Source organism: Phascolarctos cinereus, unplaced genomic scaffold, assembly GCF_003287225.1.
Source record: "Phascolarctos cinereus isolate Bilbo 61053 unplaced genomic scaffold, phaCin_HiC Scaffold_4;HRSCAF=312, whole genome shotgun sequence".
Lineage (NCBI taxonomy): Eukaryota > Metazoa > Chordata > Mammalia > Diprotodontia > Phascolarctidae > Phascolarctos > Phascolarctos cinereus.
Window position 1 is genome coordinate 679,714,844 of NW_027555847.1, and position 27,968 is coordinate 679,742,811.

The 27,968-nt window shown below is 47.4% G+C and overlaps 1 protein-coding gene and 1 long non-coding RNA gene across 2 annotated transcripts in view; one reads left to right on the forward strand and one right to left on the reverse strand.

The window, feature by feature from the left end:
• LOC110223489 (uncharacterized) overlaps window positions 1–572 on the forward strand; it is a 33,028-nt gene extending 32,456 nt beyond the window's left edge. The window contains exon 3 of the long non-coding RNA XR_002328715.2: window positions 150–572. This is a non-coding gene — a long non-coding RNA (uncharacterized LOC110223489). The remainder of the gene's footprint in view (window positions 1–149) is intronic.
• Window positions 1–27,968, reverse strand: part of CELF5 (CUGBP Elav-like family member 5) — a 79,451-nt gene that overhangs the window by 6,701 nt on the left and 44,782 nt on the right. The window contains exons 3-11 of the mRNA XM_021009050.2: window positions 16,008–16,056; window positions 10,371–10,499; window positions 9,895–9,974; window positions 7,004–7,150; window positions 5,761–5,905; window positions 5,243–5,389; window positions 4,694–4,756; window positions 4,528–4,614; window positions 2,560–2,703 (exon numbers count right to left, since the gene is read on the reverse strand). Coding sequence (XP_020864709.1) covers window positions 2,560–2,703; window positions 4,528–4,614; window positions 4,694–4,756; window positions 5,243–5,389; window positions 5,761–5,905; window positions 7,004–7,150; window positions 9,895–9,974; window positions 10,371–10,499; window positions 16,008–16,056 — 991 coding nt within the window. The remainder of the gene's footprint in view (window positions 1–2,559; window positions 2,704–4,527; window positions 4,615–4,693; window positions 4,757–5,242; window positions 5,390–5,760; window positions 5,906–7,003; window positions 7,151–9,894; window positions 9,975–10,370; window positions 10,500–16,007; window positions 16,057–27,968) is intronic.

The window sequence follows — 27,968 nt, forward strand, 5'->3', positions numbered from 1 at the left end:
CACTTTAAGGAGAAGTTTGGGTTCCTTAGTCTGCACAATTTCATATGTATACATACATACACACACACACCCCATTACCAGAAGAAGACTGATCACATGTGTGTGTGTGTATGATAAACACACATATACGTATGTATCTATGCACACAGATCAGTCCGACAAGCAGTTGTATGACTGAGCTGAGAATCATGGGATACGACATTTTTGAAGACTCAGAACGCTGCGTCACCCAGACAGACGTGGACTTGCAGGTGCGAGTGGGTGACTGCATCACCCAGGGGAAGCAGTGAAAGGTTTCACCAGCCGTGCATTACCGGGAAAGGTAGGCTGGTTACGAAGCTATGAAGTTGGAGGTGGCTCACAGTGTCGGGAGAGCTCTGGGAAGGCCTCCCAGCATGTTGGTGGAAGATTTGTAGGACAGTATGGGCAAGATCCTTCAAAATGGTGAAGATGCCACAGGTCTGATCACGTTCCTCCTCTGCTCAAACACCTCCAAGGATTCCCTGTCGCCTAAGATAAGACGCAGAGCCCTCTGCCTGGCCTGGAATAAAACCTCCACTGTTTTGGCTCCACTCATCTCTCCAGACTGATTTCATCTTATTTGCCCGCACACACCCTTCCATCCTCTAGCCACACTGGCCTATGAACTGCTTCTCAAAGTCTAGTTCTGGTCTCTGTGCCTCTGTCTCTCCGTGCCTGGAGTGGGATCTCTCTTTGTTCTTCTTAGAATCCCTAGCTTCCTTCAAGCCTCCGCTCAGGCACTGCCTCCTACAAGGAGCCTTCCTTGATCTGCCCTCTTGGCCCCATAATTGTCTGTGTTCTTTCCCTCCTTGAATTATTTTGTACTTATTTATTTATGTACGCCCTCATTGAAAAAGTGGTCATCCTTCTTCTCTACTTGATAAGGATGCCCTCTCGCCCCATTTAACAGTAGGTAACCATGTTCAGGTCCCCTCTGGGCTAGTTCATTTAACTGTCTCCTCTAACTCTTCTAGCCCATCTCTCTCCATCTTAGTTGAAATCTTGGGTGAATGTTCCCAGGTTCTGTGACTCATAATAACATAGGATCATATATTTGGGGCTAGAATGAATTCATAGGGTCCAAAGCTGCCAAGCCCTCAGGGAGCATCCATTCCACCCCCACTGCCCCCATTTTAGCTTATTGCTTTCCTACTCTCATGTGATTTTTTTTACCCTTTCTCTTAAGTGCTAACAAAAGACTTTTTAAAAAACTCTCCCTTTGGAGCTCAAAGGCATATAAGAAAAACACACGCTGGTACAAGAGACTAGAGCAGAAAGAGGTCTGGCGTCCCAGCAGTTTAGGATGTCAGCTACCGAGAGACAGGCCAGTGGAACAAAACACAGAAGACCCAAGCCCCTCCGGGAATCCCAGGAGTGGATTCCTTTCCTGTCCCTATCCTGGTTGTCCATCACTGCAGGCCCACACCTGGGTAATGGTCATTTCCGCCTCACCATCCCCCAGGGTGTGCGTGCCCTTTCTTCAAATGGAAAAGACTTCCCTGGGAAACTCAAGTAGGAAGGTGGATATGAGTTTCACAATTGGCTGGAATTAGAAATGTTGACCCTCTGGAAGGAAGGCTTGGGAGAGAGCTGTGGGGTCCTAGAAGGGCAGCGCTGGGAGGGGCCTCAGAAGGCAGCTAGTCCAATGCTTTCCTCTCATACGCACCCTAGGAGAAGGAGGATATGCTCTACAATGAGACTGTGACCACAGTTTTGGAAAGACAGCAACAATGAGGGCGTCATCCCTTGAAGGAACTAGAGCTCATCCCAAAGATAGAGGAGTTCGAAACCACGTAATATACAGATCAGTTTAGGAACTGGCAATGTTTAACCTGAAGCAGACTGGGGGGCATGGTGGGGAGAGGGAGGATGATGCCAGCTTCCATTATCTGAAAGGCCATCACGGGACAGAATGAGCAGCTGTGGGGTGGGGTCCTAGAGGGCACAATGGGGAGCTGCAGGTGCTCATATTTACCTTATCACCTGGAATGCCTCTCCATCCCCGTCCTCACCTCCCCCTTTTCTTGTCCAGCTCCTCCCTATCCCTCAAGGCCCAACAGGCACCATATTCTCCATCACTTTCCCTGGTTTCCCAGCCACATATGATCTCCTAACACCTTGTTTTACTTCTGTTTACATCAAGTCCCCCAACACTTTCAGCATTCAGCCAATGAACTCTTTAAGAACTGGGCCTCGGGGGCACTAGGTGGCACAGTGGACAGAGCACTGCCCTTGGATTCAGGAGGACCTGAGTTCAAATCCAGCCTCAGACACATAACACTAGCTGTGTGACCCTGGGCAAGTCACTTAACCCCAATTGCCTGGAAAAAAAAACCCAACCAAACAAAAAAGAACTGGGCCTCAATCTCCTTCAGTGATGAGCCCAGGGCTTTGCTTGCTGGCGGGTGGCTGAGGGAACGGAGGTTGGAGCCACGGCAGGATTGGTGCCATGGTCAGTCGCTAACGCCCTGCCGTGGCACAGGGCTCCACAGTCTGCGTGCTGGGCTGCGGGGGGGGGGGGTTGGGACGGTCACTCACCGAAGCACTTGCTCTGGTTAGTGGCTCTGTCCATGAACACCTTGGAGGAGATGATATTGCCGAAGGGCAGGAACATTTGCATCAGCTCGCTGTCTCCAAACTCCTGGGGGAGGTGGTAGATAAACAGGTTACAGCCTTCGGGACCTGCAGGTAGGGGGAGAGAAAGACATAAAGCCCCCAAGGAGAGGAGATGGGAGCCCGCTAGGATCCTGAGCACCCGGCCATGCAGAGGACAGCGTATCCACTCAAAGACAAGACCAAGCGATCTTCAGAAGGACCAGGGCTGCTGTCTGGGGGAGCCAAGCCCCTAGAAGATCCTGAGCTACTCCCATCCTGCTAGTGGAAGGCACTGGGGCAGCTTTGCGGTCTGGATTTTAGGTCTGGCTAAAGACTAAGGCAAAAATGCCTGAAGGTAACCCGGTCACTCACTAATGTGCAAAGTGCCTTGCATGTGAATAGCATGTCCCACACACCTCCCACCTTTAATTTGGGAATGCTTTAGGGCTTCTCATCCATTCCCCTCCTCACCGGAACCCAAGGAGGGAGAGGAGGCAGGGGTTACCATCTCCATTTTAGAGAAGATGCTGAGTCCCACCCAGGATAGAAGCCAATGGCGAAACCCAGGCTGATGACTTCCCTACACTCTTCTGCCATCCCAAACCTATATGGATTGCCAGTAGCCGAGCATGAGGGAGCTTGGGAATTGGGTATACGAAAAGGGGTGGCTTTCTGTGTGGGCTCCAGGCAAGTGCCCTGAACTGCATCCCTTGAGACAATATCAATTTTGGTGTCATGGAAAGAACCCTGAAGTCAGAAGACCTGGGTTCAAATCTCCATACTACCTGTATGACCTTGGGTAAGTACTTCTACCTGAGCCTCGATTTCCTTATCCATAAAATGAAAGGGTTGGACTAAATGATCGCTAAGATGCTTGGTGGTTCTAAATCTCAGGATTCTCTGATGCAGTTTGGGACCATTCAGGTTGCTGTAGTCCTCCACTAAACAGATATGTGACTCACAGGCATTGCTATGTGTTTGCTAGTAGGTTGAGAGGCATTCCATTGATATAAAGGAGTCAGGATGCCCAAATCTGGTTCCTGGGTTACAAGTTGGATAAGCCTAGACAAGCTGCCCAGCCTCTCTGAGTTTCAGTTCCATCATCTGTAAAATGGAGATAATACCCCACCCCCATTCATAGGCCCCTTCCGAGATGATGTGATAGCTAACATCGGGGGCATCCTTAAATTAGAAGGCTCATGTGTCCAAAGAACTCTCAGCAAGGAATCTCTGTTAGCCACAAGCACATAAAATGGCCCCAGCTACATAAACTGAAGGTTGCAATGAAATTAGGCATGGCTAATTCAGGATGTGGGCCCAGGAACATATGTACAAAAAGGTGCATATTTCCCAAGGAACCCTAGGAAAAATTGACCCATCATAGGTAGGAAAGGGCTAGAAGTTGCTCGGCAGGCCAGGTGGTTCTGGCTTGTGGTTTATTTAAGGGCCATTATGCCTACCCTTCTTGGGGGTGCGATTATTCAGGGTCTTTAGGGGGGATGTGGCAGAGGACGCCTGTCCCTTCCCCTGTTGAATTCTGTTATGGCAGCTTCTACCTCACTCTCCCTGCCTTTGACCTGAAGTGATCTCTCCTTCCTTTGTACCCCATAGGTCTTATCACAGCCTGACCATTACTTTTTTTTTTTTGTATCCTTCTCAGCCCCCTTCCAGACTGTGAGCTCTCCAGGGGCAGGGGATCTGTCTCTCTATCTGTCTAGTAGCCCAGCCCAGGGCAAGTGAATTGAATCTTTGCTCTCCTTTTATCCTTGGGGATTATTAATTTCATTTTGCAGGGGAGGAAACTGAGCCTCATTAGAGGGAAAGAAGTTGTCTTGGGCCCCCAGGATGGGATGAGAGTGTAAACCAGTGCCTTCTTGTGGGCAGAATGGGGAGGGACCAGGACAGTCTCACCTTCTCGCTGCTGCTGCTGCTGGATAATGGGCGGAGGCTGTGGGACACTGTGGGCAATGGGCGTGATGGCCGCGGTTGGATACATCGCTGGGGAGAGGGAAACAGAGGGTGAGGCGTGGAATGAACTGGGGCAAGAGGCTGCAGGGCAACAGGGACGTATGCCTACCTGTGTACTGCTGGACTCCTGAGAAAGCTGGGTGGAGGGTCTCAGCCATTGAGGGACTCTGAGCTGGAGAAGATACCAGGGGTGAGGATAACCTTGAAGAAGGGGAGGCACCCTCACCATTCTGTGCCCCCTTCCCTCCACTCATCCCTACCCCTACCACCACTTGCCACTCTGGGGACTGGGGGGCTAGGTGAGAAATGAACAGCTGGGTTGGGTGATTTGGGAGGGAATCTTGACCCAAGGCATAGCAGAGGTCGTCATAGGGTCACAGAAACAAAAGCTAAAAAGGGACCTTAGAGATCAATGAATCTAAATTCATTTTAAAGCCCAGAGAATGGAAGGGATTTGCCTGATGCCACCTTGAGAGCTTCTTGTCTCCCATCCCCCCCGTCTTCCCCATCCCCCTTTCTTGTCCACCTATCCCCGTCCCTCACTGTTCTCCTTTGCTGTCCCTATCCCCGGGCTTCCTTTTGAGGTCTCCCAGTCCAAGGCAGCTGGGATATTTGAAACTATCCTCAGCAGAGACCCTTCATCCCACCCCTGTGTTACCTGGGTAGGGCACAAGGCCATTGGCGTATACAGTTTCTAAGGCTGGATGCCCACCAGGGAAAGGCACCACACCTGCGAAGCCATTGGTGATGGGGGTGACAAGACCCGGCACAGCTGCTGTTCCTAGGAGTGGTGGAGAATGTAGCCCTAGGAGAGGAACAGAGCCAAGGTTTTCAGTCATCAGAAACATGGAGGACCCACCTACTCATCCCTCAATCCTGTGGGCCTTTCCACTTGGAAATCCCTAGGCTGGGCATTAGTTTTAGTATAGTGCTCACTCAGGGTCCTGAAAGAGGGTTATTCTAGGTCACATCCTTCAGAATCAGAGGGGCCTTGAGATTTCACCTAGTCTACTAGACTTCTCCCATTTCATAGAGTTGAAAACTAAGGCCCAGAGATGGGAAAAGCCTTAGACCAAACAGCTAGTGAGTGAGAAATGAGATCTCTTGGCTTTAGAACTTCTAATCACTGCAAACTTCCTAGAGCCTGGCTATCTGGGGTCTGTGCCAGCCACTCACCAGATGCCGGGGCGATGGGTGTAGCAGGAATCCCATTGAGGCTTACAGCGCCAATCTGCTGGATGTGGCAGGGGGAGAAGGCCACACCTGGGCTCAGGTAGCTGCCGTGGGAAGTGGACAGCACCGTGGTTTGCTGCTGCATAAGCTGGGGTCAGACAGGACAAGCTGATGTGACAGTGGCCAAAAGATCTCCTCCCCCTCCTCCTTCTCCTCCTCTATCTCTTCTTTCTCCCCCCTCCTCTTCCCCTGGGACCAGGGCGTACAAGACTGAGGGTTCTCAAGGGGATGGGGACTGTCACTTTGAAGGGCTTGGGTGGGTCCAACCCTGGTCCCCAATCCAGCTGCTGCTCTGTCTGACCACAAGAGGGCATCAGACTCCACTGAGAGTAGGTCTGGCGGGGCCGCAGGATACAGAGATACACAACCCAATGGCTGGGCACTGCCGCCGCCACACACATCCTCCATCTACCCAGCAGCTGGTCCCAGGTCCTCTCTTAGCGCCCTCCTCTAGTGGCATCTCCCCTGAGATACACATTCTTGTTGGCTAGGGAGTGGCTCAGGGGTCAGGCTGTGGCTGACCTCTACCTCCTTAGCCCTGGGCACTAAGCCCCAACCCAGTAGCCTCCTTGTCTTTCCCACCTGTGTCTTCTGACCTGGTTCCAGGGGCATGCTTCAGGATGAGGTGTCAGGATGGAGAGGAGGGCTGACCCCACATTGGGCAAGGCTCAGTGTAGTGGAGAGGGATCCCAACTCCCCTGTCCCCAGGGAGCAACCCTCTACTATTTCTACTTTCCTCTTTTCCTTTTCCTCCCATCCTCCAAAGAACAAAAAGAGATAGAGGGAGAGAAACAGACGACAGAAAAGAGAAAGAGACAGAAACAGAGAGACCTAATCAGAGAAAGGCAGATAGATATGTCACAGAGAGAACTGGATAGAGAAACAGAGAGAGAGGAAAAGAGAGAGACATGAGTAGAGAGGAGCTGAGTCAGAGAGAAGATTGGGTGGACAGAAGCACAGAGGTGGGAGGAGAGAAACAGAGGCTGAGTGAAAGCAAGATGGGCCCAGAGAAATAGATGCTGGCAGAGATGACGGAAAGAGGCAAGCAGGTAGATCGACAGACAAAGCCAAGGCCAGAAGGGTCAGGGTCAAGCCGAGGAGGAGGAAGGGAAGGGGGAGAAAGAGAGACAAAGACGCAGGAAGGCAGACAGACCTCACTGCTGAGAGATGGGGATAGGCTACTCACGGCCTGCGCGTAGGCACTGTAGGGGCCAAAGGGCAGTGTCAGGGATGGCGTGAAGATGCCCAGCTGGCCTACCATCTGCTGCATTCTCCGAAGGGTCCGCTCCTTGTCAGTATCCGCGAACTTCACCACCAGGCTGGAGGAGGCGCCCTGGGCAAGGGGCAAGGGCCGGGGAGAGAGAGGGGCGGCAAGAAGCCGGGGCCCAGGAGAGGTCCGCCCCTCTCCCCCACTTCCCGCACAGCTGGCCCACGATAACAATACACACACACACACACACACACACACACAAAGTGTCCCGCGTCCATCTAGGGCCGAGCCAGCAACCTGAGCTACCAACGCCCAAGGCTCAGGGGTGGTCCCGGGCCAACAGAGCGACTCCCACACAGACCAACTGAAATGCACCTATAGAAATGGCAGGTGACTGAACATTCACATAGGCAGACATGGACATGACCACGAGACAGATGGGCGACAAAGTGATGGAGAGTCATGCAGGCAGAGTAATCACACATCTTCCCCAGCAGGAGACCGGTAGAGAGGAGGAGGGAGAGGGGGGCACGACCCCAGGTTCCCTTATACACACATGCATACATCTTTCATAGAACGTCAGAGCCGGAAAGGGCCTTAGAGACCATCTAGGCTGACCCTGTTTTATAGAGGGGGAAACTGAGGTTCAGATTTAAGGGAAAGGACTTGTCCAAGATCACACAGTGAGGTAAAGAAGAACTGGGAACAGAAGAGCCAGGTCTTCTGGCTCCTAGCCCACTATGCTAGGCTGCCTCATCTCTTATGACAGTCATACTCCCTAGTTACACACACACACACACCCCAATACACTCAACCACATCCCTAGGTATCCTGACCCTGGGGCCTGAAGCAGCAGATCCCAGAGGTGTCCTTGGCAAGAGAGTGACCATCATCCCATGATCATTGAACACTGCCCAATACAAACATTGCCAATGCCCATTTACAGTTTCTGAATGAGTGTCTGCCTTCACTTCATACTCATTACCCCCCCACACACACCAGGTGCCCCTTCTGGTTTCCCTGTCTTAAGTAGCCTCTCAGAGTCTACGGAATCCTCACTCCCTCTCTGTGTAGGAATGCCCTCTACTCAGAATACCTTCTATGGGTGTGCTGAAGCCAGCTTCAACCGGCCTGAGAAAGCTGATTGTTAAATTTCCAGTGGGAGCATTTATACCTCAAAAATCAGCAAAGCTACAAATCAGGGCTTGATGTATTGTTTTGCTAATGGTCTGGGGAAATGTTAATAATATGGAGTAAGCTTTTAAAAAAAGTGTTGGGCATATATTCTTTCTTTCTTTCTTTTTTTTTTTTGGAGACCTGGTTGTTAAACATTTATGAGCGCACCACATCGCTAATTGGGTTCCGTAGACTCTCAGAGTTGAATGTACCCTCCTCAGTGGCATCTAGTCCAATCTATACCTGAAAAATAATCCTCCAGTGCCGCATGCCCCACAGGGGGTCACTTAGCTTTCATTTGAAGGAGCAGGAGAAAGCTTCTTCCTGCTAGGCAGCCCGGTCTACTAAACGAATCGTTCAGAAGTTTTTCCCTACATCAAAACCTAAATTTGCGTCTTCCCCACTTCCACTCATTACTCCCAGTGCTTCTCTGTGGGGCCAACAAGAATGTCTAGCTTTTCTTCTGCGTGAAGGCCCTTGCAATACTTCAGGACAGCTGGGTTATTCCCCATTGAGTCTTTCCTTCTCCAGGCCAAGTTTCTCCTATAGCACGGATCCCAGGCCCTTCCTCACGGCTGCTCGCCATCTTTGTCAGCAGCTGCCTTAGAATGTGGCTCCGGTGTGGTCAGACCAGAGCGTCCAGCCCCTGCCTGCTCAACTCCAGTGACAGACCTTGCCCGATACCCATTCCCATTCCATTGTGGGACAGCGTGGATGGTCAAGAAGTTATTCTTTATTTGGACCTGAAATGGGCCTTCCTATGACTCTTGTTTCCTACTGCCCCTAGTTCTGCTCTATGCTGGGGCCGAAGAGAACAAGTCTACTCTGTAAAGGCCCTTCAGTTCTTGGACGGCCATGACCTTTGTGCTTGTGAAGGCTTCTGCTCTTCAGAATGGACATTTCCTCCTTCAGGCTCTCACCAGGACTTTTGAATGAGGCTCCTAAACCAGTCTGCTTGCCACCACTTTTTCCTTTCACGATCTTTTTAGCACAAACAACCAGAATCATCTTTCTACAACCCGGCTCTAGTCTTGTCTCTACCCTGTTCATATACCATTACTGGATCTGCCGCGGCCCATGGGCAGGAAGCCCAGACTCTTTAGTCTGACATTCGAGGCCCTCTCTGATCTTCCTCCAGTCTCCCTCTCGAGCCTTGTTGTATCTCCCTGCCAGGTACCATCAGCTTTAGTAAGCATGGCCTACTTGATAGTTCTTGAAGACATCATACCCTTTCCCACCTGCAGATCTTTGCTCACATTGCCTGCTCTGCTCTTCCCTACTCTTCACCTGTCAAGATCCTCCCCATCTTTTAAGGCTCAATTCAAATATCCCCTCCTCTGGGCAGCATCCCCTGAGAGCCTAGACTGGTAGTAACCTCTTCCTCCTCTGAGTCCCAAGCGCGTATCCTAGTTACCCCCTCTTATTCCTCTGCTGGACTGTGAGCTCCCTGAGGTCAGGGGCTGGGACTGGACCCTGTTCTCTCCCATTGTGTAGTGGGTGTCCACTGACTCGTCTCCTGCATAGACCACTGAGTCTGGAAGATGCCTCTGCTGGATTAAAGCCAGGATTAAAGGCCGTGTTTTCTGGCTCTGGGACGTGCCCAGCCTGGGTGCACCGGGGGGGGGCTGGGCAACCTGTAGTCCTGGTGTCCCCCTTCCCCTCCTTCCATCCCCCCGGCACCTCATACTCACTGGCATTGTCTGGCTGCCATGGAGGGCATGGATGGCAGCCTGGGCTTCCGTGTGGGACGAGAACTTCACAAAAGCACAGCCTGTGTGGGGTAGAGAGGGAGGGATGGAGAGGAAGGTGAGACAGACTTACTTTTTTCCTCTCCTTGCCTTCTCAAGCCTTAGTGACTAGTGGGAGGGGGAGGGCAAGCTTCCAACATTGCACAGACGGGCATGACAGACGGACACAACTGTATGGTGAGACAGGCAGTCAGATGACCAGAGCTGGGCAGCCCGACGGAGACAGAGGACATCAGACAGTTACATGCAGTCAGCCAGGCGGACTCAGGCAGCCGGGTCTGACAGAGACCAGTAGATACGATCAGACGGAGGAGAGCCAGGCACAGTTGGATGGACAGGCAGACAGGCAGACGAGCAGCATGCCCTCGAGGACCATGAGAGGCTCCCTCCCTCCCTCCTCTCTAGGGCACAGGGAGCACCTTTACTATTCCCATCAGGGCCCCGGAGCACGGTGCACTCGTCGATCACCCCAAAGGGCTGGAAAAGCCGAAGAACGTCCTCCTCAGATTGCTGCTTGTTCAGCATGCCCACGAAAAGCTTCCGGTCCCCTGGGGGGGTGGAGGAGATGGCGACGTCAGCCTCAACAGGACCAGATAGCCCGGCCCCGGGCAGGAGAGCTAGAGCAGGGGATGGCCCCAGCGGAGATCCTGCTGGGCCTTTAATCACCCTCTTTGTTAGACCTCACCCCTGGGCCTGTGTCCCAAGAGAGAAGAGGAGGGGATGGCAGTTGACTGAGGTGGGGAGGACAATGAGGGCAGCAAGGGGCAGGATTCTGATTCTTTCTCTGAAGGGAGGAAATGTCATAGGATCCTAGCATCCCAGAGGTCACCATCATCTCATTAGACTTCCTGCCTGGGTGCTTCCAGTGATGGGGAGCTCACTCCCTCCTGCTCAGCCCATTTCATTATGGGAGATCCCTAATTTTTCACAGTAGGAATCTTGGTTTTTGGAGGCATTAATTGGAGTTACAGCTAGCAAGTATCTGAAGTCAGATTTGAACTCAGGTCCTCCCGACTCCACACAGAAGGAATCTTAAAGATTTTTAGTCCAGTTTCCTCCTTTTACAAGTGAAGAAACTGAGGCCTCAAAAAGTGAATCGACTTGCCCCAGGCCACACGAGGAGTATGGAGCAGAGCTGAGATTTCAACCCAACTAGGATTCCAACTCCAATATTTTCCCACTTTATCTCATAGAACATTCTTCTTTATATTGAACTGAAATCTGCCTCTCTAGAAATCCCCTCCATTGCTCCCGCTTCTGGGACCAAGCCAAACAACACTGCTCCTTCTCCACTAAGGAGACTAACATTAGCTGCCTGGAAAACTTTGCTCAGGGTCTAGGCTGGCAGGCGTAGGCCCAGTAAGGTGGCCTCCAACCCCCTCTCTTCTTCCTTGCAGGGCGTCCCCCCAAGTGGCTCTTCCCATCTCTGGATTTCTCTCCTCTCTGGTCCCTATCTCTAGATCACAGAGTCTCAGGGTTGGAAGGCAACACAAGACCACTTGGTCCAACCTGCATGGGGACAAGAATCCCCCATCCACATCATTCTTGGCAAGTGGCCCACCAGCCTTGTTTGAAGACCTCCGGAAATACAGAAGGGTTCTGCTAGCTCCTGAGGCAGCCCCTTCCACTTTGGGACCCTTCTCATCCTCAGGAAATGTTTTTCCTGACATCAAATCTCTTTTTTTTTTTTTTTTTGCTTTTTGGTGATTCGATCGGGGTTAAGTGACTTGCCCAGGGTCACACAGCTAGTAAGAGTTAAGTGTCTGAGGCTGGATTTGAACTCAGGTCCTCCTGATTCCAAGGTCAGAGCTCTATTCACTGCACCACCTAGCTGCCCCTCTGACATCAGATCTCAACTGGCTTCCTTGCAATTTCCACTCCCAGTTTCTGGCTCTGCCTTCTAGGGTCTCTCCAAGGTAGTCTTCCAAAGATTGGAAGGATTCCTTTCTTCTAGGTGGAAGCTGGTGGTGCATTGGATAGGCTGCTTGGCTTAGACTCAGCTTCAAATCTGGCCTTCCTAGCTGTGTGACCCTGGGCAAGTCATTTAACTTCTGACTGCCTCAACTTCTTCAGCTGTAAAATGAGGGTAATAATAGCATCTACTTTACAGGGTTGTTGGTGAAGATCAAATGAGTTAACATTTGTAAAGCTTTTGTAAGGCACAGTGCCTAACATATAATAGGCACTATATAAATCCCCTTCCTCCCTCCCTTCTCCAGGCTAAATGTTCCTCTTTCCTGACTCTCACATGGAGTGATTTCAAGGTCCTTCAATATCCTGGTTGTCTTCCTCTCTTCCTTCTCCAGCTTATCAGCCTCTTTCCTAAAATAAAATACCCGGAATTGCACAGAATATTCCAAATAAGGCACGGGCAGGGCATAATGAGACCACTGCTTCCTTATTCCCGGACACTATGCCTCTTTTAAGGTAGATATTTGATTTTTTTGACCTCGACATCACACTGCTAATTCATTGTGAGGGTCCATTAAGACCCTCATAGCTTTTTCAGTTAAATTTCTTGTCTAGCCACACCTCCCCTTTCTTGTCTCTGAGCTTCTGTCTACCACAGAATCACAGAAGTATAGAACATCAAAGTAGGAAGTGACCTTAGAATTTAGAATGTAGGCTATTGGCCTTAGAAATGATCTTAGAAAATGTAAGAGAATTTTAGAGCTGGAAGGGCCCTTAGAACATAGAATGGCAAGACTGGGAGGCCCCTTAGAACAAGGAATGTCAGAGCTGGGAAAAGCCTTAGAACACAGGATGTCAGAGCTGGGAGGACCATTAAAACACAGGATGTCAGAGCTAGGAGGGCCCTTAGAACAAAGAATGTCGGGGCTGGGAGGGAGCTAACAACATGGAATGTCAGAGCTGGGAGGACCTTTAGAACACAGAATGTCAAGACTGGGAGGGCCCTTAGAACAAGGAATGTCAGAGCTAGGAGAGGTCTTAGAGCACAGAATGTCAGAGCTGGGAGGACCTTTAGAACACAGAATGTCAAGACTGGGAGGGCCCTTAGAACAAGGAATGTCAGAGCTAGGAGAGGTCTTAGAGCACAGGATGTCAGAGCTAGGAGGGCCCTTAGAACAAGGAATGTCAGGGCTGGAAGGACCCTTAGAACATAGAATGTCAAGACTGAGAGGGCCTTTAAAACAAGGAATGTCAGAGCTGAAAGGGCCCTTAGAATAAGAAATGTCAGGCTTAGAACAGAGAGTGTCAAAGCTAAGAGGTAGTTTACAGACCATTTAGTCCAGTTATTATTTTACAGAGTGGGGAAAAAAAGGTTCCAAGAGCAGAAGGGACTTGCCCCAGGTCAGAGAGAGCCAGGAATAGAATCTGGGCTTCCCAATTCTCAGGCTTGACTCCAGGGACAGAGACCCTAGCAGGAGCCTCGGCTCTAGGGTGCCTGGAGAGAGCATATCCCCACATCCCCATCCCTTGTCCAGGCATCCTCCTCTGCCTGCTCCCCCATCTAAACCAGCTTTTCACTATGGAGTCAACAGGTTGGCCTGTCTGCTGCCAGGCAGGGGGAGGGCAGCGGGTCTAAACCCAGGGGAGGGAGTGGGCATGGGTGCCCTCTCCTATTGGTTCTAAGAGTCACCTGACCATCTCCCCCCTCAGTTTTTTTTCTTTCCTTGGCGTGGCAATTTCCTGCGCTGTCCAGCAATCAGGAACATTTTATCTTCTCCTCCCTCAATGTTGAGTTGCATTGCCATGGAAACCTATTCTTGTCAGTCATTGGTGGGATTGGTTGGGGTGGGGGGGAGGAAGTGGAGGGCATCGAGGAGAGAAGAGCATCTTGTCTGATGGAGCCCTGACAGAGAATATTAGAGGGTGAAGGTCTGAACCATGGGAGGCAAAGATGAAAAAGAAGAGCTGGAATAGGGAGGCAAACACTGAGAGCCGCTCGGAGTGTCCGGCTCCCTTCCACCCTCTCTCAGTGCAGACCAGTGTGCTGAGCAGGCAGCCAGAGGTGGGGGAGGGGGCTCCACTGCCCCCAGAAGTCCCTGGTGCAACCTTTCCCCCTTATCCATCTATCCTGGTATATACCTCTCTCCGCTACATCCAGGGAGACACCCAAGGCAAACCTGCTCTCTCTCCTTGGAGATGGTGAATCTCTGATTCTTTAGGCAAGCTCTCACTGTCTTCCTCCCTCCCCATGGATGATGAAAGGGTCCTGGATGGCTTAGTGTCTCTTTGGGGTTTTGTCCCTTTCCCAGCAATACCTTGGAGGGTGACAGGGGCCCCGGGCAGTTGGAGAAACAGCTTGGGCTGGGGCTTTCTTGCATTTCTTCAAGGCAAGGGGTAGGTGTAGATACCCACCTCCATGCCTAGCTAGGTTTTACATTCCTTTGCCCTTTAAGTTGGGATGGCTAACCCCTCTAAAGAGGTCTGATTAGAAGAGAGAACAGTCCCCCTTCTCCTATTGTCTGGGGATGAGATGCCCGAAAAGCAAGACATTCCTCAGTGTTTCCCCATCATTCCTGAACAGCTGCTTCCTCAAGGATGGAGAAGGCTTCAGAGGCAGAGTCGGGGAGGCAGGAGGGGACAACAATAATAATGATTATAATAGCTTCCATTCTATAATAACATACAGTTTACAAAATGCTTTTCTTACAGAAATTCCTCTGGGGTGGGCAAGAATGTTACCTCTATTTTCTGTGCCAAGACGCTGAGAGGTTATGTCATTTGCCCACTCACCCCACTGATGAGTGGCTCAGAAAAGAACCTTGGTGTCCTGCCCACCCAGGTGAGGGCTCTTAGCACTTACTGCCTGAGAGCTGAGAAGGGAGAGGCACCTGGGATGCGGTGAACATTAGGTACTCCCTAGAAGGGAGGTGGGCTTAACTTTGGCCCCCTGGAGGCCAGCGGGGAGAGACTGGCCTGTGTGTGAAGAAGGAGCTAAAGAATTCAGGCCAAGGCACACCGGCCACATAGCTTCACCAGCCAGTATGGCCCTGGCCACGCAGACCCTAGGCTGTTTCTGCTTCCCTGCCCTCGACTGTGCTCCCTCCCCCAATCTTTTCTGCCCTATGAATTGTCCCTCCTCCCTTTAGCTGTGCTTGACCCTAAGAAGGGCCTCCCTCCCTGCCTAGAAAGGAGGGGTGGCCCAAAAGGCATGATGGGAGTTGGAGTGGTGTGGGGGCTGCTCCTGCCATGCTTTTCTGTATGAGGTATGTGGAAGGAGCCCATATTTTTCTTGTTTCCTTTTTTCTTTCTTTTTGACTTTTAATTTAGTATTTTATTCCCCACCCAGTTACATGGGACCCATATTTTTCAAACCAAACTATCTAGATCCTGTCTGACAAATTCTGCAAAGCCTCGTTCAAAGTAACATTTCTTTCATAGGATCTCAGACTTCCAACTTGGAAGGGACCTCCAAGACCACTTTGTCCAACCCTCTCATTTTACAGTGAAAGACACTGATGGCTTGGGAGGACTTTCCCAAATTCACACAGGTCGTCAGCGGCAGGGCCAGGATTTGAACCCACGCCTCCTGGCTCCAAATGCAAGGTAATTCTATAAAACATACAGAATGTCTCTTTTTCACAGAACCCAGGTAGCCTTGGTAAATCCTGGAGGAATGGTCCATGAAGACGTAGGGTACACTTGGGAGAGAGGGAAAGGGGACCGAAGGGCTGAGGGGCTGAGAGATCAAGGGTCTGAGGGGCTGAAAGGACCATAGAGGCAGGGGCTGAAGAATTAAGAAAACTGCTGGGGATTGGAGCAGTGAGGGAAGGGGTCTGCACGGACTGGGGGAACTGAGGTGTTTGAGGTGCAAAGAGGGGCCAAGGGACTCAAGTGGTTCAGGAGCTGAAGAGACAAATGTAATTCACAACAGCCAGGCCTGAGTGGACCCTCTGACCGAGGATGGAGGAAACAGGGACCAAGTGCCGTTATCCAAACGGAAGTCTGGAGAAGGGCCAGAGAGCTGGGTATGTGTACATTGTAGGTGACCCACAGCGTATCAAGACTAAGCCTTGCCCTGGGGGTTGGAGTCCCAAGTTTATCCAGGGGATTAAGGGGCTGGGGGAACAAAGAAGCTTAACAATTACCTCCACGGCTCTCACTGTCCGCAGGCTTCACCTGGATTGGTCGTGCCATCTGCAGAGAGAAAAAGAGATGGTGGGAAGTTAGAAGGGCTCTGGTCCTTATGGTGGGAAAACCCTTGGGGTCAGGTGGGCTGGCTGATTCATTTTCCTGGCGAGGCGGGGTTTGGCTTTCCTTTGGCAAAAGGTCGTCCTTTTTTTCCTTGGGCCCAATAAGACAGGTTCCTCTCACCTAGTTCCATGAAGGATGAGGGGTATAGAATAGGGTTGAACTTGGCCGCAGTGGTCCCATGCACCTGCCACAGAGGTAGGCAGAAGATGCTATAGGATTCAGGGTGGAGACAACACTATCCAGGTTGCCTGGCTTTTAGCTAGTTGCCTTCAATGGAAGGGAGAGACAGCATTAGAGACTTCCCCCCCCCCCAATCCACACATATGGGGACAGAAGGGATATGCTGAATTCCTCCAAGTCTTAGAAGCCTTGATATTCCTTTCGGAGAGAAATCCTTGGCTCATAGATCTAAGGCAAATTATTGAGATGAATCAGAAATGTTTGGGCCCCACACCCAAACTAGGATCAAAGAATGTTGGAATGAGAGTACCCATAAAACAGACTGTCAGAGCTGGAAGGGACCACTGACCGCTGGAAGAACACTAGGGATCTAGCCAATAGTTTGGGATCCCTTTCTGAGGCAGAGTGGGCATTGTGATTCCAGTCATGTCCTCAGACTGCTTTTCTCTCTGCCTGACCACCTACTGGGGCCAAGGACCTCGTGCTTCCCAGTCCCAATCAACAGACATTTCTGCCCACTGACAGACCTAAAATCCCTAGACTCCCCCGTACTACCAGGCCTTCATCTTTGAAGCTTCATCTGAAGGCCTCTCTGCTCATTAGCTATGGGGTCCCAATGGGTGATTGCATGACCCGTTACATTACGGAAAGGACTAGAGTCTTTGGAACACACATCTGCGTATACCTTTGAAATTTCCTCCATCCCTCTGAGTGGCGTTCAGGAGCAGAATCGGTACCGATAAGCAGATCAGGGGTCAAGTGGCTTCGGAGTGGGTTTGAGTGGTGGGGAATTTTGTTGGGGAAGTGGTGAGTGTCTCTATGTCCTCACAAACTCCCAGAATCTCATAGCTGGAAGGGACCACAGGAGCCTTCTACTCCAATCCAGACTCTCCCTGAGCAAGAATCTGCTTTCCTCAGTATCTGCTTGACCGATGGCCATACAGCCTTCTCATGAGGATCCCTAGTGAGGGAGAACTCACTGCCTTTCCAGCTAGCTCATTCCATCTTGGAACAGCTCAAATTATTAGGAAGTTTTTCCTTATAGCAAGCCTGAATCTGCCTCTTTACAACTTCCAGTCAGTCCATAAACATTTATTAAGTGCCTTCTATGTGCTAGGTACTGTCTTAAATTCAGAGGATACAAAAAGAGGCAAAAGACAGTCCCTGCCCTCAAGGAACTCGCAGTCTAATGGGGAGAGAACAGGCAAACAAACACATATAAACCAGCTACAGAAGGAAGGGTAAATAGGAAATAATAAAAAGGGGGAAGTTGCTAGAATTAGGAGGGACTGGAAAAGTTTTCCTATGAAAGATGAGATTTTAGTTAGGACTTAAGCTGTGGGGGGGGGCGCAGCTAGGTGGTGCAGTGGATAGAGCACTGGTCCTGAAGTCAGGAGGACCTGAGTTCAAATCCAGCCTCAAACCAAACACTTAACACCCTGGGCAAGTCACTTAACCCCAGTTGCCTAAAAATTAAAAAAATATATTTAAAAAGCCAGTAGGTGGAGATGAGGAGGGAGAATGTTCTAGGCTTGGGGGGCAGCCAAAGAAAATACCTGGAACTGGGAGAGGGGTGGGTCTTATTTGTGGAACAGCCAGGAGATCAGTATTACTGTATCAAAGAATACGTGGTGGGAAGTAAAGTGTAAGAAGACTGGAAAGGTAGGAAAGAGCCAGGTAATGAAGGGCTCTGAATGCCAAACAGAACATTTTGTATTTAATACTGGGGGTAATAGGGAGCCACTGCAGTTTATTGAGTAGATGAGTGACATAGCCGGAACATACTTTAGGAGACTCACTTTGGCAGCTGAATGGAGGGTGGATTGGAGTAGGGAGAGACTTGAAGCGGGAAGCCCACCAGAAAAGTTGTTGTTGTTCAGTCATTTCAGTTGTGTCTGATTCTTCATGACTCCATTTGGGGTTTTCCTGGCAAAGATACTAGAGTGGTTTGCCATTTCCTTCTCCAGCTCATTTGACAGATGAGGAAACTGAGGCAAACAGGGTGAAGTGACTTGCCCAGGGTCACACAGCTAATGTCTGAGGCCAGATTTGAACTCACAAAGATGAATCTTCCTGACTCCAGGCCCAGTACGCTATTCACTGTGCCACCTAACTGCCCCCAGATCCATCAGAAGGCTATTGCAATAGTCCAAAGCGTGAGATCAAGACAGCCTGCACCACATTGTGTGATGACCAGCTCGAATAGACTTAGCCCTTCTCAGCAATACAGTGATCTAAGACAATTCCAAAAGACTCATGATGGAAAATGCTATCCAGAGAAAGAACTATGAGGTCTGAATGCAGATTGAAGCATACTGTTTTTTTTCTTTTTTTTCTTTCTCATGGTTTTTCCCTTTTGTTCTGATTCTTCTTTCACAACATGACTAATGTGGAAATATGCTTAATATGATTGTACATGTATAGCCTATATCAGATTGTATACCATCTTGGGGAGGGGGGAGGAAGAAAAAAATTTGGAACTCAAAATCTTATGAAAATGAATGTTGAAAACTAAAAATAAAGAGAGAGAGAGAGAGAGAGAGAGAGACAGAGAGAGACAGAGAGAGAGAGAGGAGAGAGAGAGAGAGAGAGAGAGAGAGAGAGACAGAGACAGAGAGACAGAGACAGAGAGACAGAGACAGAGAGAGAGAGAGAGAGAGAGAGAGACAGAGAGAGAGAGACAGAGAGAGAGAGACAGAGAGAGAGACAGAGAGAGAGAGAAACAGAGAGAGAGACAGACAGAGAGAGAGACAGAGAGAGACAGACAGAGAGAAGAGAGAGAGAGAGAGAGAGAGAGAGAGAGAGAGAGAGAGAGAGACTGACTGCACCAGAAGGGTGGCAGTGTTGAAGGAGAGAAGGGGGCATATTTAAGATATGCTGCAAAGGTGAAATCAACAGTCTTTGGTAACAATGTGGATATCGGGAGTGAGGAGTCCAGGATGATAACTAGTTTGTGAGCCTGGGGGACTGGGAAGATGATGTTCTCTTTGACAGTAACAGAGAAGTTAGGAGGGGAAGGGGGTTTAGGGAGAAAGATAATGAATTCAATTGTGGACATGTTGAGTTTCAGATGTCAACTGGATATCCAGTTCAAGATGTCTGAAAGGCAGCTGGAGGTGCAAGACTGGAGGTCAGCAGAGGGGTTCGAGCAGGAAAGGTAGATTTGAGGATCATCAGATAGAGATGGTAATTAAATCCACGGGAGCTGATGAGATCAGCAAATGAAGCAGTAAAGACAGAGAAGAGAAAAAGGCCCAGGACAGAGCCTTGAGGGACACCTGTGATTGGAGGGCATGGTCTGGAGAAGCATCCAAGAAAGGAGACGGAGAAGGAGAGGTCAGATAGGAGGAGAACCAGGAGAAAATGGTGTCCTGAAAACCTAGAGAGAAGAGAGTATCAGGGAAGAGAGGGTGACGAACAGTGTCAAAGGCTCAGAGAGGTTGAGGAGAATGAGGATTGGGAAAAAGCCAATGGATTTGATAACTAAGAGAACACTGTTAATTTTGGAGAGAGCTTTGGTGGAAGGATGAGGTCAGAAGACATTATAAGGTGTTAAGGAGACAGTGAGAGGAGAGCAAGTGGAGGCACCTATTGTAGATGGCCTTTTTGAGAAACTTAGCCACAAAGGGAAGAAGAGATTGTAGGATGACAGTTAGCAGGAGCTGGGGGAATCATATGAGGGTTTTTTTCAGGACGGAGGAGACGTGGATGTGTTTGTAGGCAGTAGCAGATGATCCAGTAGACAGTGAAAGAAGGCAGATGATAAGTGATAACCGTTCCTAGTTCTCTGCTTTGGAGCTTTCCCATATGAAATCCCTTAAAATATTGGAGACAATGTTTGTGTCTCTCCAAGTCTTCTTTTCTACTGGCCGAGCAGTCCCTTCATCCTTTGCCTCATTCTCATGTGGTCTAATCTTGAGGCCATGCCCCACCCCAGTTGCCTTGGCCTCCTTTGGACACTCTCCAGTTTATCAATGTCTTTCCTAAACACTTTAGACATGGCCTAGCTAGGGAAGAGGACAGAGCGACTAGCACCTCATTCATCCTGGATATTACACGTATCTTAATGTGACTTCAGATGGAGTCATATTTTTAGGGCTGCCGTATCATAGCATCAACTCATCTTGAATTTGTAGTCCAGATTTTTTTTTTCAGGACATCTAATCAGGGTTCCCCCATCTTGTACTTGGAAAGTTGAGTTTTTTGAATTCAAGTGTGGGATTTTATACGTATCCCTATTAGATACTATCTCAGTAGATTTGGCCCAACATTCTACTCTGTTGAGATCTTTTTTGGATCCTAATTCTGTCATACAGTATATTGGCTATCCCTCCTGGATCTGTGTCAACTGTAGATCTGATAAGTATGTCTATGTTGTCGTTGAGTCATTTCAGTCCTGTGCTACTCTTTGTGATCCCATTTGAGGTTTTCTTGGCAGAGACGCTGGAGTGGTTTGCCATCTCCTTCTCCAGCTCATTTTACAGATGAGGAAACTGAGGCAAACTGGGTTAGGTGACTTGCCCAGGGTCACACAGTTTTCTTGGCAGAGATACTGGAGTGGTTTGCCATCTCCTTCTCCAGCTCATTTTACAGATGAGGAAACTAAGGCAAACAGGGTGAAGTGATTTTCCCTTTTGTTCTGATTCTTCTTTCACAACATGACTAATGTGGATATATGTTTAATATGATTATACATGTATAGCCTAGATCAGATTGCATGCCATCTTGGGGAGGGGGAAGGGGAGGGAGGGAGAAAAACATTTGGAATTCAAAATCTTATAAAAGTGAATATTGAAAACTCAAAATAAATAAATAAAGTGAGAGAGAGAGATAGTAAGTGTTTGAGGTCAGATTTGAACTCAGGTCTTCCTTACTCTAGGCCTGGCAGTCTACCCACCGCATCACAACTGACCATGTTCTAGTTATTGATTTAAGTTAAATAGTGACATTTATTTATCTACCTATTTATTTCTTTATTATTATTATTCATTTATTACAGAGTCAATCACAGATACCTGTGGCTCTCCAATAAGGAGCCTTTCAAGTTAACACTGAGATACCAAAGACCGCTTTTTGGAAGGATTCTCTCAACCTGTTCCAAATACACCTTCCTATTATTGTCTAGCCCACCTCTACCTTTTGTGTGTTTTTTTAAAAAAATTTTTATTTTATTTTATTTTTTTAATTTTTTTTTTCATATGCTTTTGAGTTGAAATTTTTTTCTCCCCCTTCCTCCCCCCCCCCCACCCTCCCCAAGACGGCGCACAATCTGACATAGGCTTTACATTTACATACCCATTAAACATATTTTCACATTAGTGAAGTTGTAAGTAAAAATTAAAACCAATAGGAGGAACCATCAGAAAGATGAAACAAACTTCAACTTAAGGTAAAATTAAGTAAGAGCGATTCGATTTCCATAGTTCTTTCTTTGGATGTGGGCAGCATTTTCCATCCCGAGGCCTGTGGAGATGTCTTGGATCCTCATAATGCTGAGAAAGGTTCAGTTTGACATTCTTAGTCATCGCATAACGTGGCTGTTATTGTATACAAAGTCCTCTGGGTTCTGCTCACTTCACTCAGCATCAGACCGTATAAGTCTTCCCACCACCTCTACATTTTGTTTATCACATTGTGCGTCTCCATTGTGTGCTCATCACATTTGCAGATAGCACAAAGCTGGGAAAGTGAACTAGCACAATGCGTAAGAGTCAGGATGCAAAGAATTCTTCATATGCTAGAACAGAGTCCATCATCTCTGTGTCAGGAGGTGGGTAACGTGCTTCATCATGAGTCCTTTGGAACTGTGGCTGGTCATTGCATTGCTGGGCATTCGTAAGTCTTCAAAGTTGTTTGCCTTTGTGATGTTGTTGTTGTTGTTGTTGTATAAAGTGTGCTCCTGGTTCTGCTCACTTCACTTTGCATCAGTTCACGCAAGTCTTCTCAGGTTTCTCTAAAACCATCCCCTTCATTTCTTAAAACACAATAGTACTCCATTATGTTAACATACTATAATTTGTTCAGCCATTCTGATTTGACCAACTGGTGAGCACCCCCTAAGTTTCCAGTTCTTTGCCACCATGAAAAGATCTGCTCTAAATATTTTTGTACATATAGACCTAGTAATAGTATTTCTGGGTCAAAGAATATGCACAGTTTAGTAACTTTTGGGGCACAGTTTCAAATTGCTTCCCAGAATGGCTGGACCAATTCATAGCTCTACTCATATTTGGGGCAACTAATTGTCCTAAAAATTATAATAGAAAAGCCTATTATCTTCCCAGGACATGTATCCTGAAGATGACAGAGAACTTTCTAAAACTTTTCAAACTGGGTAACTATTAACCAGTCCAGGTGATTCATGTAGGCACAAATTACACTGCCCGGAAGAATGTAGGGAGCGTTACCCAAGGCTATGATGTCTATGGCTCAATGGCACAGGTTATATTTTCATCACTCTTGTTGATGGAAGCCAAACGATGCAGAAGAGGATGAAGATTTTGGAATGACTCCTTAAGAAGGTGATGTCTAAGAGTGGAAGTTGGATTTTTAGACCGTGATTTAATGGAATAGCGGGATCCTAGCCTGAGATGGAGTACCCCTAACAAGGACTGGTAAGAATTTACTTGCTTGGAGGCTTGAAAAGACTAGGTTGCTATTCATTATAGTGGAAACAGATGTAAATTGTAGTGTTTTTCCATAAGATTTTTCTATATATGGATCACATGCTTCAAATACAGATTCATTCAGTACGACAAGGTAGCTCATGACCAGAGTCAATCAGTTTGGAATGATTAGTCTTTGAGGCTTCAGAAAATGACAAAACTTAGAATCTTCCTATAAGAATTCCTATAAGGCCTTTAGGACTCATGCCCTCAGATAGCCTTACAGGTAAAAAGAAAAAGCCTCATACTGATAACCACTTGAAATTCCAAGAAACAGGATTCTGTTAGCCAGCATAGGAAACAGATTTGTATTACATGGGCTAGTTTCCTTTGTCAACAGATTGTTTGAATTAGACCATGTTTTCCCATAAAATTTATGTTACAACTGATTATCAAGTCTCCAGGTAAGCTCCCAAAAGCTTAATTAATCATTAACTATGATTATAACAATCATATGATATTATGATAATGATTAATTAATTATAATATTGCACGGTTCATAATGTTGCCCCAACTAACACTGTTTCACAGCAGCATTGCCAATGCAATATCACTGAACACCAATACAACAACATAAGATGACATTGTTTCATGATCATGCCTAGGACAAGGGCCAGATGTGCCCTTCCACTTAGGGGAAGAGTCAAAGACAATGCGTGTCTGAGGGTGTACCAATACCTTCCAGCCTATGTACTGTTTATGGACCATTATAACTGTGTATCATGTTGTTTTGTTTAATGTCTTACTTTCTCAGAACCAATTAATGACTTCAGGTAAACTTAACAATGATTTCTAACATTCATTAGAGGAAAACTTGCTCTGAATTGGGGGACCTCAGAGACCGTCTTGCTCAGTTGACACCCAAAAGTCATCCCCACCATAACATAGCCAACAAGTGGTTATCTAGCCTCTGACTAAAGACCTCCAAGAGGAGGGAGCCCTGGGGCAGCCCATTACACTCCTGAGTAGCTCAAACGATAAGATATTTCTCCTGACATCAAACCTAAAATGCCTCTTTGCAATTTCCACCCATCATCCCTGGTTCTCCCACACAGAACAAATTTAATCCCTGAAATACTTGAAAACAGCCATCATGGCCCCCAAGTCTTCCCTTTTCCAGACTAAACATTCCTAGTTCCTTCTTTAACTGATACTCATATGATATGGACTCAAGGCCCTTCACCATTCCTGGTTGTCCTACTCTGGACATTCCCCAGATTACCTTTCTATGTATCGAGATATCCCCAGTGCTTGGCACAGTGCCTTGCACATAGTAGGGTCTTAATAAATGCTTATTGATTAACTTATCAATGTCCCCCCTAAATCATGACACTGAGAACTGAACCCAATTTTTCAGATATAATCAGACCGAGGCAGATGATTAAGGGGCTATAAGATCCTTATTGCTGGAAGTTGTGCTTTTTTTTTTTTTTGGCTAGGCAATGGGGTTAAGCGTCTTGCCCAGGGTCACACAGCTATTAAGTGTTATGTGTCTGAGGCTGGATTTGAACTCAGGTCCTCCTGAATCCAGGGCCAGTGCTCTATCCATTGTGCCACCTAGCTGCACCTGTTGTGCTTTTCTTAATGCAGCTCAAAGCCCTGTTAGCTTTTGGGCTATCACATAAAAACCTCTACATCAGACCAAAAACTCAACATCTTTTTTTTTTAGACAAACTGCTGTTTACCCATCCTGCCCCGATATTGAAATTGTGAAGTTGATCTTTTTAATACAATCGTAAGACTTTACACTTATCCTATGGAATTCCATCTCACTAAGTTCAACCCAGTGTTCCAGAACAGTCAAACTTAAAAAGAAATGAAGAATACTAATCCATACATAAGGATCCCTGCAGGCTGCATATTGACTTAGTCTTACAATATAGTATTTTTTGTTGTTGAATTGTTTCAGTGACCCTATTTGGGGTTTTCTGGGCAAAAATACTGGAACGGTTCATCATTTCCTTCTCCAGTTCATTTTACAGATGAGGAAACTGAGGCAAACAAGATTAAGTGACTTGTCCAGGGTCACACAGCTACTAAGTGTCTGAGGCCAGATTTGAACTCAGGTCTTCCTGACTCCAGGCCAAGGATTCTATCATACACTGAGCTACATAGCTGCCAACATAAGTTGGAATTTATAATTTTCCTAGGGGGAATGTGTTTCTCAGAGAGTCATTCGACACTATGATTTCCTGTTTAAAAGATGCTGGCCTGAGTGTGGTGCCCAAGTCAAATCAGTAAGCATTTATGAAGTACCTAGTGTATACCAGGCACTGTGCTAAGCACTGGGGATGCAAAAAAAGGCAAAAGACAATCCTTCATCTCAAGGAGCTCTTGGCCCAATGGGAGAGACAGCATAAAAACAACTTTGCACAAATAAAATATATGCAGGCTGAATAACAGACCATCTCAGAGGGAAGGCACTAGAATTAAAGGGGATCTGGAAAGGCTTCCTGTAGAAAGTGAGATTTTAGCTGAGACTTGAAAGAAGCCAGAGAAGGCTGGAGGTAGAGATGAGGAGAAAGAATATTCCAGGCATAGTGGACGGACAGGATTGTGTGGCATCACTGGTTCTTGACAGTGGTGTGTTGCAAGCTGTTCATACAGTGTCCTGAGAGCCACTTGTTAAATTTTCAGGGTGAGCATTTATGCCTCTGAAATCATCAAACTCTAACAATCAAGGCTTAATTTGTTGTTTTATTGATTGTTGAGACTTAAGAAAGTGATGGAGAAAAATGTTAATAATGGAGATTTAAACGTTTTTTGGGGGAGGGGAGGCAATCCGGGTTAAGTGACTTGCCCAGGGTCACACAGCTAGTAAGTATCTGAGGCTGGATTTGAACTTAGGTCCTCCTGTGGATTTTAAACTTAAAAGTATTTCCTGCCCTTTTTTTTTGGTCAGTTATTCAAACATTTACCAGCACTCCTGGATCAAACTACGGTGGCTTGTTATAATCCCTGCTTTTCTTTTCCTTCTTAAATCCAGATGTTCTTTAACCATCTCTTTAATAGTCTGTTCCAGAGTATTGGTAGGAATCAAAGTCAAGGTCAGTGGCCCATGATTTTCAGACTTCATCCTCTTCCCTTTTTGGAAAATCGGGACATTTGCTCTCCTCCAGTCTCTAATGCTAGTTATTATCACTAAAAAACTAGTTCCTCCCTGTTAGTGAGAATAAGATAGAGAATAGAATTTCCCCCTTGGTTCCTCCACCACTGGAAAGATGAAATTGTCGTTAAGGCAAGTCAAGAAATGATGAGTTGCTCCCCTTTGGGCCAGTCCCTCCTCACTACTCCACCAATCCTTCTCTAGGCAGCTACCCTGCGGCAATGGCGGTGGGGGTAAGGGGAGCTCTTGCAGCCAAGCCACAGGGAGAGAGTCAGTGGGTCCTTGAAAGCACTGGTTGTTCTTAAATAAGGACAGTTCATAATTTGCCAGCACAATGACTTCTGCTCCTGCAATAATGAAAATGAAAAGGATGCTGAAGGACGTTGACCTCAGAGTAATTGTCATGGTGAGACTTGGTTCCAGAGAATATTCTGTACCATGAAATGTAACTCCCTTCATCAGAGAGAGGTAGGGAACCATAGGCATGGAATGTGGTGCTTTTTGTCAGATGGGTCCAACTGTTTTGCTTAACTGGAGGGTTCATTGAGAGTGAAGGGGTAGGTGATATATCTGGAAATGACTGCAATATATTTTTAACAGCATCAATAAAATCTGTTTTTAAAAAATGAGTTATTCTTTGTCAACACAGTCAATCCTTATGTCTGCCCTCTTTAAATATTCCTTTTTAGGAATTGTATGATACAGTGTGGGAAATTAAAACAAAAAAAACAACCACCAAGATTTGACCTCAAAGGACCTAGGTTCTAATCTTAACTCTGCCTTGGGCAAATCACTTCTTCTTTCTGGGACTCAGTTTCCTCATTTGTTTCCTCATTTTCCTTTCCTTTCCTTCATTATCATCTGAAGATGATAGAGAAGGGGACCTGGAGTCAGGAAGATCTCAGTACAAATCCATCCTCAGACACTTCCTAGCTGGGTGACCCTGGCCAAGTCCCTTAACCCTGTTTGCCTCAGTTTTCTCAACTGTACAATAACAGCAGCTACCTTACATGGAGGTTGTGAGGATCAGATGAGATAGCATTTGTAAAAAGATGTTAGCACGGTTCCTGGCACACAGTAGGCACTCTATAATCACTTATTCTCTGCCCTTCCCCCCTCTGTAAAATGGGGGGGCTTGACTAAATGACCCCTCAGGTCACTTCCAGTTCTAAGTTAATGATAAAATAAAATCTACTCAAAAGGTCTTTCAACTGAAAAGGAAGAGGGAAGGTAAAAATTGCCAACATTTATTTACCAAACCAGATACATCAGAGCAGCTACAATGTAAGGAAATATGCCAAAATTAATGGGAGAAAAATATATAATATGTGTGTGTGTGTGTGTGTGTGTATATATATATATATATATGTGTGTGTGTGTGTGTGTGTGTGTGTTTATGTGTGTATATAAGTGTACACATACATGTATATATATACATGTGTGTATACAAATATATGGAAGGAGTCAGTAATTATACCACAGACTCATATTTTAGTCGTGTCTGACTCTTCATCACCCCATTTGGGAGTTTTCTTGGCAGAGATATTGGAGTGGTTTGCCATTTCCTTCTTCAGCTCATTTTTACAGATGAGGAAATTGAAGTGAACAGGGTTAAGTGACTTGCCCAGGGTCACATAGCCAGTAAGTGTCTGAGTCCACATTTGAACACATTTGGCCCAGCACTCTATCCACTGGACTACCTAACTGCCCATGGCCTCACATATCTATACCCAAAAGCACAAAGTATGGGTAACAGTTAAGGAGAAGCAGAGATTTTAATGTAAGAAGGCAAGTTGGGCATCATAACATCCTAGAATTTCAGCTGGAAAGGACCTTACAGACTGTCTAGTGCCCTCAGTCTAGCTAAAAGTTGGTGGGATGAGACTAATGAGTGGGATGTAGCT